The sequence below is a fragment of the Zea mays genome, chromosome 1 (genome assembly GCF_902167145.1).
Source record: "Zea mays cultivar B73 chromosome 1, Zm-B73-REFERENCE-NAM-5.0, whole genome shotgun sequence".
Classification (NCBI taxonomy): domain Eukaryota; kingdom Viridiplantae; phylum Streptophyta; class Magnoliopsida; order Poales; family Poaceae; genus Zea; species Zea mays.
The window spans coordinates 227,502,488-227,513,887 of NC_050096.1; the positions used below are offsets into that span (position 1 = coordinate 227,502,488).

Here is an 11,400-nt window from a genome sequence, read left to right on the forward strand (position 1 = left end):
TGATATGTTTTGTCAATTCCCATCCTTGTCACTGGATCAAGTGTTGCCATTGGCCGATTTTTGGTATAACACCTTGTTTCACTCATCCCTCTACGCTACTCCCTTTGAGGTGTTATATGGGCGCCAACCGATAACACTTAAGACCTATTGCTGGGAGATACAGGCGTGGAGAATAAGAAAAACGCTCTACCAACGTTGTTCTTCACCTTTCTCTCTTGCTTCTCCCTTCTTCCATCATAATTGTATGCTGACAAAAGCTATGCAACTTTGTAGCTGAGAACTTTTTTATTTAAATTCATTTAATACCTCAAACAATCAAATTACGGTCAGATTGTTATAATATGTGGGAAAAAACGTATAATAGACACAAGTGAGATAGGGTGGAGCGGCAAGAGGTCATACTAAAAAAATACTATTTTCGAGTTATTTTTTCCTTTTTTCTTGTCAAATGTTTTTCTTTACCGGATGTTTTTCGGCACATGACAAAGAGGTCTTTGCTGATGATTTTTTTTTTGTCGAGAGCTCTTTTATCAATTGACGCACTGGATAAAGCGTTTGCCTAGTGCAAAAGATCATTTGCGGAGTGGCTTGCACACATATATAGCCTATGGTTACAAGACGGAGAGAATATCCATTTCCCTTTCCCAAGTCAAAGCCGGTTCACACAATATGGAACACGTTATCGCATTCCATCAGAGTTTACAGTTACAGATGAGCTCAGCCCAAACGTTTCACAATCATATAAAACCTAGAAACGTTCCTAAATCTATTATCTATGTAGTAGTAAAAATGGAAGATTCTCTCGAGACTAGGTGAAACTCCAGCATTTAAATTTTAATTAAGGCGAGAGGGTACAAAGTACAATCCAGCATATCGCTAGCTAGTTGACAAAGGCGCACCTCTTCCTGATCTCCCCCTGGGCGCCGGTGAGCACGCCCACCCTGCCCATGTTGAGCATGGACGCCCCGAAGTCCGCGAGGAACGCCGCCTCGGACGGCGCGTCCCTATAGCGGTAGACGAGCGCCCTGGTCTCCCCGTTCCTGAGCAGCGCCTCGTCGGAGTGGAAGAGCGCCCTCCGCTCCGCGACCAGGCCGTAGTAGGCCGTGCCGAACGCGGTGGAGCTCCCCGGCACCATCTCCAGCTCCGTCGTGTTGTCCCTGCGCCTCCGGCACTGCCGCCTCAGCTCCGCCGCGTACGCGCCGTCCAGGGTCGGGTCGCTGTCCCGGTGCGCCGTGAAGTTGCGCAGCCGCTTGGCGATCGACGGGCAGTGCGATTTGCCGATCGCGTGGGCGCCTGTCGATGATAGATATATATAGTACAGTGTACGAACTGAAGTGGAATCTAGTGTGTAACGAACAAAGCCCGTGGAAATTGCTAAGGCAATTAACGGTAACAGGGTACGTAACGTAACTGTACCTGAGAGAACAGCGAGATCCTTGACGCTGAGGTTCTTGGAAGCGAACCTCCTGATGAGCTTGCGGATGCCATCCATGGAGTCCGGCAAGTTCTTGACGGCCTCCTTGGCTCTGGACACGCGGCCGTCCCGCCTGCCGGTCTCCACCTGGTAGAGGTTGCCGTCCCTGCTCCAGCCGCCCTTGGTCACCACCTTGGTGGCCTGTGTTTGTGTTGGAGTCTCAGAGCCAGCCATTGCTTTTGCTTGGACGGCCAATGAAGGAAGCAATAAAGCAGTGTACGTGGATGGATACTACCATACCAGCGAGACGGCGTCCCTGGCGGCGATGGCGAGGATGTCGGCGCAGGAGACGGTCCCCGGGCAGCGCTTCTCCAGCGCCTCCTTGATGTCGTCGATGACGTCGAAGGCGTCCAGCGTGTGGTTGGGCTTGGCGTCCTTCTCCGCCGTGTTCCCCCTGGTGGAGTTGACGAGCACGGAGCCGTCGCAGCCCTGCAGCAAGCAGCAATGGCGCGCGATTGGCCAATCAATGCCCAGTACGTAGGGGAGGGGGGGTCAGGGAACACGCCAACACGAAAGAGATTATCTGTTTTTCTTTGTTTATTTAAAACAGAAAAAGGAAGGTGGTCAGTTCGTGCACAACTGAGTGAAAATCATCAGAAGCTGCATTGGATTGGATGCCATCAAAGAAAAGGGCAGGACATGACATTACTACTCACTCTACACCTACAATGGAATCGGAACCCCGTACCCGGACGAAGCAGTCGTGGAAGTGGAGCCTGAGCAGCGGCGCGTTGGCCGTGGGGTCCTCTTGGACGGCCTTGGCGACGATCCTGCGGACGACGGCCTCGGCGTCCGGGCACGAGTCCTTGTAGAACCCGACCCTGAGCTCAGCAGCAGCGTCGCCGTAGCCGTAGGCGCCGTAGCCATGGGCGGCCGACGAAGCAGCCAGCACCACCAGGAGGAGGAGGACCGGAGGGGGAAGAAGCAGCGGTCGCGCTGCCATTGCAGTGTACATAGGCGCAGGCTGCTGCTGCCGCCACCACCTAGCAAGCTTGGACGCAGCTGCTGCAGTGCCAAGGAATCTGGGAAACGCGGTTGCTTATTAAGCTTGCTCTCTGCTTCCCTGCTTTGGCGGCTCGAGCCTCGCGCTGCGCACATGAGCACCAGTGCTTGATCGGGTGGCCGGTGTCCGCGGGATATGCTATTATATACTAATAATAACAGGACTAGTAGGAGAAATAGATCGAACAGAGCCGAGGCGTGGCGTGGCGTGAGAGTGAGAGTGGATCACTGACTGGATGGATGCCATTGCCATCGGTCCGCGAGATCTCGGGCAGCGCCTGCGAGCGTCGTTTCTCCCCGGGCTGTCATGGCCGCATGATGCCATCATGTGATTGGCCATGGATTTCCGGGTTCTTAGGGGAGGGTGATGAGTGTACTGTGTACCGTGTACGAGTGGGGTACGCTACCTACTACGGAGGACGCGGACGGACCCGAACCCGACCCATGGCACTGGCAGCCATAGTTTTTATCTAAGTAGTGTAGATAATAAACTAGCTAATTGTTAACCAGATCTCGAAATAACAATTAACAACTGTCTTACTTGTTAGACCACATCAGATAGTAGCAGCTATTTTTGATAGAGAATTAAAAGAATCCTGCTAAGTAATGTTAGCAGCTGGCTAATAGTAATACCAACTAACAGGTACGTGATAATTAGCTAGCTAATTTTAGATATTAACCAGTTGAGTTTTAACCAATAATCAATCAAGCAGAACCTTAGCACTACTGTCTGCTTATTACGATGCCAATTGTGTCGTAAAGACATCTGTTTGGGACGGAGGGAAGGGAGCGGCCGGACTGCCGGAGTACCTGGAAATGCAGTGCACCGGAGATGTTCCTGAGTCCTGACAATGCAAGGAGAAGGAGTAGTTGTTGATTAGGGTCGGCACTGTACACCTTACGGCTTAAATTAACTATATAAAGAGTAGATCGGGCTGCCAGAGGTAGTAGCAGTGTTTAGAATTATGGCGACGGGATCAGCTTCTCAAGGGCCCAAGTGCAGCTCACGTGGTCGGGGGAGGGATTTGCTTTGCTGGAGCTCTATGATTGGAGATCTCATCTCCATTGCTGCCGCCCCGATCTTATCTGATGCAGCTTGCATGCATTCTTTAGGGAACAATTGACCAAAGTTTTCACTGCTGTTCGTCCTACGTCAATTTTTTTTTTATGGGGGGGAGGGGGTTAGTTTTATTAGGGTCTGTTTGTTTCCCTTCAATGGTTTAGGGAGATCTCACCGAGCTTTAACTGATCGACTTTGGTAAACGGTGTCTTATTCATATTATCAAGACATAATTGCATTCTAGTGATCACAATCGCATCCCACGTTCCCGAATCACACGTCCCATCCTGGAAAGTGCATTGTGCAAGGCCGATTTTTAGAAAACCAGGAGCACGAGCACAGCGTGAATATGGAACAATCTATATTATACTTCAATGGTCATCATGCGTCATATTTTTACAAATAACACCTCACAACTATTTCAAATTAATCCGCCGCACGCCTATAGATGGTCAAACAGCGACCCGGCACGGGCCAGACGCCCACGAGCCACAACTCTGGCCCAGACACGTCATGCCGACCTGCTGACTGTGCCAGGTCAGCCCATTAGCCCGTCGGCCCATTTGACTAAATCAGCGTAAAATATTAAAAACGGTGCAGGAGGTGGGGTTTGAACCCATATCCTGATGGAAGAAGGGCGAGAGACACTGAGTGAAGTTGTCTAACCAGTAGAACATTATGCTCAAATGTTTTTAATATTGAATATAAATTGAATATACGTATATACATTTTTTGTAAAATAAATATATATAATCGTGTCAGACCGGACCAACACTACGGGCTAAGGCTACAGCTCAAGCACGACACCGCGTTCTTGGCTCTTGCAAGCATTAGGTCATTTCTGAGACCATATTGGCGCAATGTACTCCATGGTGTTTGAGGTTGCTGAATTGGATGGAGCAACAATGATTTGTTACACTAACAGTAAAATGAAAGGTTATTTGTTGGTTTTAAACGTTAGTAATTGCTACGAAGTAGCATAATTTATATGGAGCGCATCCAATTTTTATTGATGCCTTACTTTAGCAACCGCTCCATATTTTAATCTATCTTTTCTTATAAGTTTGAATTCATGAGACTTACTTTAGAAACTTGATCTCACAAACTTTCTCTTATTTGATATCTGTATGGTGGAATTATGTCATTCTATAACCTCTGTTCGTTAAGTTAGTCGTTGTGAACTCTCTTCTAATCGCTCACTTTATTGGTCGTGTTGTACCAAGACATATTGGATGTAGTAAACAATAACATCAGTTAGCCAAATCAAAAAAATATTATACGGAGAGCGGAGACAATCAATAAAAATCTTGAGATGTTTTTGGTGGATAGTTTACGTGGGTATTGTTGTAAGCCGTTGCAACGCACGGGCAACCAACTAGTATATAGTAATGTTCTAGTACTCCCTCCGTTTCAACAAAATAAAACGATATAGTTTTGGCGTAGTGGTATGTAACGTAAGGCATCTTAGTTTTAATGAAATTTATACTCCCTTCATCCTAAAATACAGTTCTTTCTAGTCCATTTTTCCCTTCTACATTCATCCAAATGATAATAAATATATATACATGGAAACTACATTCATATGTTACTTAATTATGAATATGTGATTAATCTAGAACGAATTATCTTTTGGGACGGAGGGGGTATAAAACATATCAAATAATTATTAGATCAAAGCAAATGCCATTATATTTGTACAAAATATGTATTTAAATAGTACCTATTTAGTATCACAAATAATGATACTTTTTTGCTTGTAAATTTGGCTATGATTTATGTAACTTTTTTAAGAACATGTCTTTACATGTATTTTGTTAAGGAGAATAAAGAGTACTGAAAGAACAACTTACGTAGCACGACTACACGAGATGTCATAGTGTAGTTAAGATAATAATAGAGAAAGGTAAGGAGAGACCCTCCACCACAAATCTAATTAGTCCTACAAAGAAAAGTACATCATCACAAGGCTGACAAACATTAGAGATGAAGCCATAGTGCTAAAGCATCCACTGAGAAGAGTAAGTATACAACCGAGCAATGCAACAAAGCATCAACAAGAGGAGGCATGATACGCTCAATAACATCGACATGAGGGTGGAACTCAAAGCGATGTCGGCGACAAAGTATCTCCTGAGCAACAACAATGGCAAAGCATCATCCAAAAATAATGACAGCGACAAAGTATCCTCGCGATGAACAAATCGATGGAGGCAACACCAAACTAGCTAGTTAAACTAATCAAAGAGGGCTACAGAATAGCTTCGATCCAATGATGCCTTCAAAAAGAATATTGGCATCCGTAGACGCCAACAACGCTGGTAGAAACACATGGATAAGATTTCCGCCTCTAATCTATCCCTAACACACGAAAACTCCGATGTCACCTCTAAGAAGGTAGATGGTGTAGGCTACACCTCCATCATTGGTTATCGGCCTAGTGGTATCAGAGTTTTCACCAAGCGACTATGTCCAAAGACGTAGGCCACTCATGGCATCCATAGCGGCAACACCGATGGCCAAGGGTCGAATGTGCCAGCACTGGCACCATAATAGCACCACTTGCAATAGATGTTGGCATCTCTTGCATCGAAGAGGGCTTCCACCATCGGCTAGAAGGCCACCGACATCCTCGGATGCCAGATTTGGCTACCATGTGTTGGTAGAGGTGTAGCCAGGGGCCCATCTGCTAGACATTAGCAAACATGGGCCCAAGCAGGCCCTTGTTGCCCGATTCTAGCAGCTAACGGGGGAGCTTGGCCCTAGCCACGGCTAACAACAATCTAGGGTACATCGAATGCCAGTGTCATAGGCTGGTTGGGAGAAACCAACCATGGCCTCGATAGGCGCTAATGAATCTCTAGCTAGCCATAGTCATCCATAGTTGTAGATCCAACCACCTTAGATAGTCTTCAGCTATCTAGATCTAATCACTAGCTTCCGACCCCTAATCGTGGCCGCATGGCATGTGACAGAAGCAGGAGGCCGGCGTCGGCCCTAGCAATGACCTCGAAAGTATATGGAAGGTCGACTGCAGCCACAACCTTCTCTAGTGCGTGGATCCAGCCTCCCATGGCTGCCCCAGCCTAGCCAAACCAACCATCGGGTTCCACTTGCCTAGTTTGGCATCCATTGGTCGTCGCCACCAAGGCAACAGGTCTACCCTACCAGTTTCCTAGGACACTAGAGTTGAAGTGGAGGGAGGAGTGGTGGTGATGGAGAAAGGAGGAAAAGGGGTGATGCGAACAACTACCTTTTTTGGCCTGCCATGGGCCATTGTCACCATACACCAGAGGAAAGGCAGGGAGGGAGTCCTAGCGACACCCGCTAGTCGCCCTAATGTCATCCATTGCGAGCTTCCTAGATTTGTCTTTAGTGGGCAGCCAATGGTCAATCAGGTGGTGCACAACATGACCTCAATAAGGAGAGACTAGAATAACATCTTTTTGGGACGAATATAGTAAATATAGAAAAATAAAAAGAGAAAAACAGAAGCGTTACATTAGGAACTTGTTAAAACCTACTTGAGATGATGGTCCAACTAATAAAAACTATGACATGATAATTTGAGTGATTTATTATATAGTCCAGTCTAAATAAATGTAGCCCAGATTGCAATCCCTATTGAGAGTCGACATGCAAAAAAGGTCTCACATGATAATGATAATAGGATATATTAGTCTCTAACACATCTGCACCAACTTAGATCAAAGATTGGAACTAAAGAATTTTATGGTTATTCAATAAAGTCACCAAAATTGATATTTAACATTACCAACACTTGGGTAGCATGTAGAGATGGATCCTAAATATCTTATTATATGACAAATTTATTGTTTTAAGATAGATATGCATAGAATTTGGTGCTAATCTTTAGTCATGTTGTTAAGCATATTATGAAACACAAGAATAAAATTTTGTATATTTTTTGTATATTATTTTCTCCCTGCAACGAAAAGGTGACAAACATCTAAATCTATATCCATATTTGAATTTTATATCAATTATTTGAGAAGATATTGAAAGGGAAATATGCCCTTGGGCCATTTCTAAGTATTTTGGTGATTGAGTGCCAACACAGGTGCTTAAATGTGAATCTATACCCATGGATGGACAAAGTGCAAATCAAGAGTAAAGGTATGTTTCTAAGCCTTAGTACATTGTTTTGAAGACTAATGTATTGTGTCTAAGTGCTTGAAACAGGAGAAATCAAGTCAGAGAAAAGTTGGCTGTGTACAGCCAAAAGGCTGTTCGGTCTGGAGCACCGGACTGTCCGGTGGTGCACCGGACAGTGTCCGGTGCGCCAGGTTGCCTCGAGCAAAGTGGCCGCTCTCGGGAATTTGGCGACGGCGTACGGCTAAAATTCACCGGACTGTCCGGTGTGCACCGGACTGTCCGGTGAGCCAACGGTCGGCCGGGCCAACGGTCGGCCATGGAATCTATGCGCGACACGTGGTCGGGCCAACGGTCGGAAGGGGGCACCGGACTGTCCGGTGCGCCAACGGCTCCCAGATCTGCAACGGTCGGCTGCGCTGTTTAAGGAAAGAAATCGGGCACCGGACAGTGTCCGGTGTGCATCGGACTGTCCGGTGCGCCCGAAGACAGAAGGCAAGATCAGCCTTCCAGAATTGCTCTCAACGGCTCCTAGCTGCCTTGGGGCTATAAAAGGGACCCCTAGGCGCATGGAGGAGTACACCAAGCAACCTTAGAGCATTCTTGATCATCCACACTCAGTCTTTGCGCATTCGTTTGTCATTCTCAGTGATTCGAGCTCCATTCTAGTGAGAACTTTGAGATAGTCTTTTGAGCTTGATTCTTGGCCGTGTGTGTGCGCATTTTGCTGTGGATTTGTGTGTGTTGCTTCCCTTCCTTACTCCGTGATTCTTTGTGAACATCAAAAGTGTAAGGGCGAGAGGCTCCAAGTTGTGGAGATTCCTCGCGAACGGGATAAGAAAAGAAAAGCATAACACTGTGGTATTCAAGTTGATCATTGGATCACTTGAGAGGAGTTGAGTGCAACTCTCGTCCGTTGGGACGCCACAACGTGGAGTAGGCAAGTTTTGTACTTGGGCGAACCACGGGATAAATCACTGTGTCTTCTCTGTGTTGAATTCTTTGTGATTATCGTATTATGCAAGACCTTCTCTCTAGCCACTTGGCGATTATTGCGCTAACACTTAACAAGTTTTTGTGGCTATAAGTTTAAGTTTCACAGGATCACCTATTCACCCCCCTCTAGGTGCTCTCAATTGGTATCGGAGCCGTTCTCTTCAAGAAAGGGACTAACCGCCCGAAGAGATGGATCCTAAGGGGAAGGGAATCGTGATCAACGACAAGGAAAGGGAGTCCTTCGTCAACGAGCCAAAAGATGACAAATCCAACGACTCTGGCTCGGGCCATAGACGTAAAGATGGGAAGAAGAAGAAGACAAGACGTATCAAGGAGATCGTCTACTACGACAGCGACGAGTCTACTTCTTCCCACAAGGACGACGACTACGACAAACAAAAGACGGTTAACTCAAACTTTTCTTTTGATTATTCGCGCATTCCGCACAGCTCAAATGCTCATTTGCTCCCCATTCCACTTGGCAAGCCTCCTCACTTTGATGGAGAGGACTACGGATTTTGGAGTCACAAAATGCGTACACACCTATTTTCTCTCCATCCAAGCATTTGGGAGATTGTGGAAAGTGGAATGAAATTTGATAGCTCGGATAGTCCTTCGTTTATTAATGAACAGATCCATAAAAATGCACAAGCTACTACTGTGTTGCTAGCCTCTTTGTGCAGGGACGAGTATCACAAGGTGAGCGGCTTGGACAATGCCAAGCAAATTTGGGACACCCTCAAGATCTCTCATGAGGGGAATGATGTCACCTTACTCACCAAGATGGAGTTGGTGGAGGGCGAGCTCGGACGATTCGCGATGATAAGGGGCGAGGAGCCGACGCAAACATACAACCGGCTCAAGATCCTTATCAACAAAATAAGGAGCTACGGAAGCACGCGATGGACGGATCACGACGTCGTCCGCCTAATGCTAAGGTCATTTACCGTTCTTGATCCTCATCTCGTGAACAATATTCGTGAGAATCCCAGGTACACGAAGATGACGCCCGAGGAGGTACTCGGAAAATTCGTAAGCGGGCGGATGATGATCAAGGAAGCAAGATACGTGGACGACGCCTTGAATGGACCGATCAACGAGCCTCAACCCCTTGCTCTCAAGGCAACAAGAAGCAAGGAGGCGCTACCTAGCAGGGTGACACAAATTGAGGCGGCCGGACTTAATGATGAAGAGATGGCCCTCATCATCAAAAGATTCAAGACGGCGCTTAAAGGTCGCAAGGGACAGCCAAGCAAGACCAAAGCCAAGGGGAAGCGTTCGTGCTTCAAATGTGGTAAGCTTGGTCATTTTATTGCTAACTGTCCCGACAATGATAGTGATCAGGACCAAGGGAACAAGAGGGAGAAGAAGAAGAATTATAAGAAGGCAAAGGGCGAGGCTCATCTTGGCAAGGAGTGGGATTCGGACTGCTCCTCGTCTGACTCCGACAATGAGGGACTCGCCGCCACTGCATTCAACAAGTCATCCCTCTTCCCCAACGAACGTCACACTTGCCTCATGGCAAGAGAGAAGAAGGTAATCACTCGTAATGATGTCACTTATGATTCTTCTAGTGACGATGAGTCTAGTGATGATGAAATAGATTACTCTAGTTTGTTCAAGGGATTGGATAGAAATAAAATTGATAAAATCAATGAATTGATTGATGCCTTGAATGAAAAGGATAGGCTTTTAGAAAAGCAAGAAGATTTGTTGTATGATGAACATGATAAGTTTATAGAGGCACAAAAATCCTATGCTTTAGAAGTTAAAAGAAATGAAGTGCTTTCTAGTGAATTATCTTCTTGTCATGAAAACATTGCTACTTTAAAGAGTGTTAATGATGACTTAAATGCTAAACTAGAAGTAGCTAGTAAATCAACATCTTGTGTAGAAATTGTTGAAACGTGCACTAGGTGTAAAGATCTTAATGTTGATGCTTGTAGTAAACATCTAGTTTCAATTTCTAAATTGAATGATGAAGTGGCTAGTCTTAATGCTCAACTTAAGGCTAGCAAAAGCGAATTTGATAAGCTAAAATTTGCAAGGGATGCCTACACGATTGGTAGACACCCCTCAATTAAGGATGGACTTGGCTTCAAAAGGGAAGCCAAGAACTTAACAAGCCATAAGGCTCCCATTCCCACTAAGGAGAAAGGGAAGGCCCCTATGGCTACTAGTGCTAAAAAGAACCATGCCTTTTTGTATCATGATAGGAAAAATTCTAGAAATGCTTCTAGAAGTTATGATGCTTTTGATTCACATGCTTATGATTCTTATGCTATGACTGCTTCTAGTTCTCATGTTGTGCATGATAGAAAGGTTGGTAGAAGAAATGTTATTCACAATGTGCCTAGGAGAAATGTTGTTAATGTTCCTAGGAAAGTCAATGAACCTTCTTGAAAGGGAATTAGGCTTACACCTAGTTCCTAAATAATTTTGGTGGTTGAATTGCCCAACACAAATTGTTGGACTAACTAGTTTGCTCTAGATTATATGTTCTACAGGTGCCAAAGGTTCATCTATAACTATACGAAATCGACTGTCCGGAATACCGTAGATTATTCCGGACAGGAGAAGCTTTTTGGAAAAACAGGCCAAGCGCGGACCGTCCGGGCCCTTGCGGCGGACCGTCCGCGACACAAGAATAACCCTCGGACAGAACCAATGCAAAAACACAAGTTTCCACTACGGACTGTCCGAAGGAAAAGCAAAGACCGTCCGAGCCCTCGCGCGGACTGTCCGGCCTCAGGCGCGG

General features: G+C 46.0%; 1 protein-coding gene across 1 annotated transcript; it reads right to left on the reverse strand.

The window, feature by feature from the left end:
* Positions 1-628: 628 nt before the first annotated feature.
* On the reverse strand, positions 629-2,816 carry LOC100282342 (peroxidase 27). The gene is made up of 4 exons (NM_001155254.2): positions 2,163-2,816; positions 1,715-1,903; positions 1,417-1,615; positions 629-1,293 (listed from the first exon to the last, which is right to left on the reverse strand). The coding sequence occupies exons 1-4, from the start codon at positions 2,427-2,429 to the stop codon at positions 881-883; spliced, it is 1,068 nt and encodes a 355-aa protein (NP_001148726.2). The 5' UTR covers positions 2,430-2,816; the 3' UTR covers positions 629-880.
* Between the last annotated feature and the right edge of the window lie 8,584 nt (positions 2,817-11,400).

Coding starts and splice junctions, on each gene's coding strand:
- LOC100282342 (NM_001155254.2), bottom strand. CDS start 2,429: ATGTACACTGCAATGGCAGCGCGACCGCTGCTTCTTCCCCCTCCGGTC. Junction 1,904..2,162: donor TCCACGACTGCTTCGTCCGG/GTACGGGGTTCC, acceptor TGCTTGCTGCAG/GGCTGCGACGGCTCCGTGCT. Junction 1,616..1,714: donor CCAGGGACGCCGTCTCGCTG/GTATGGTAGTAT, acceptor ACACAAACACAG/GCCACCAAGGTGGTGACCAA.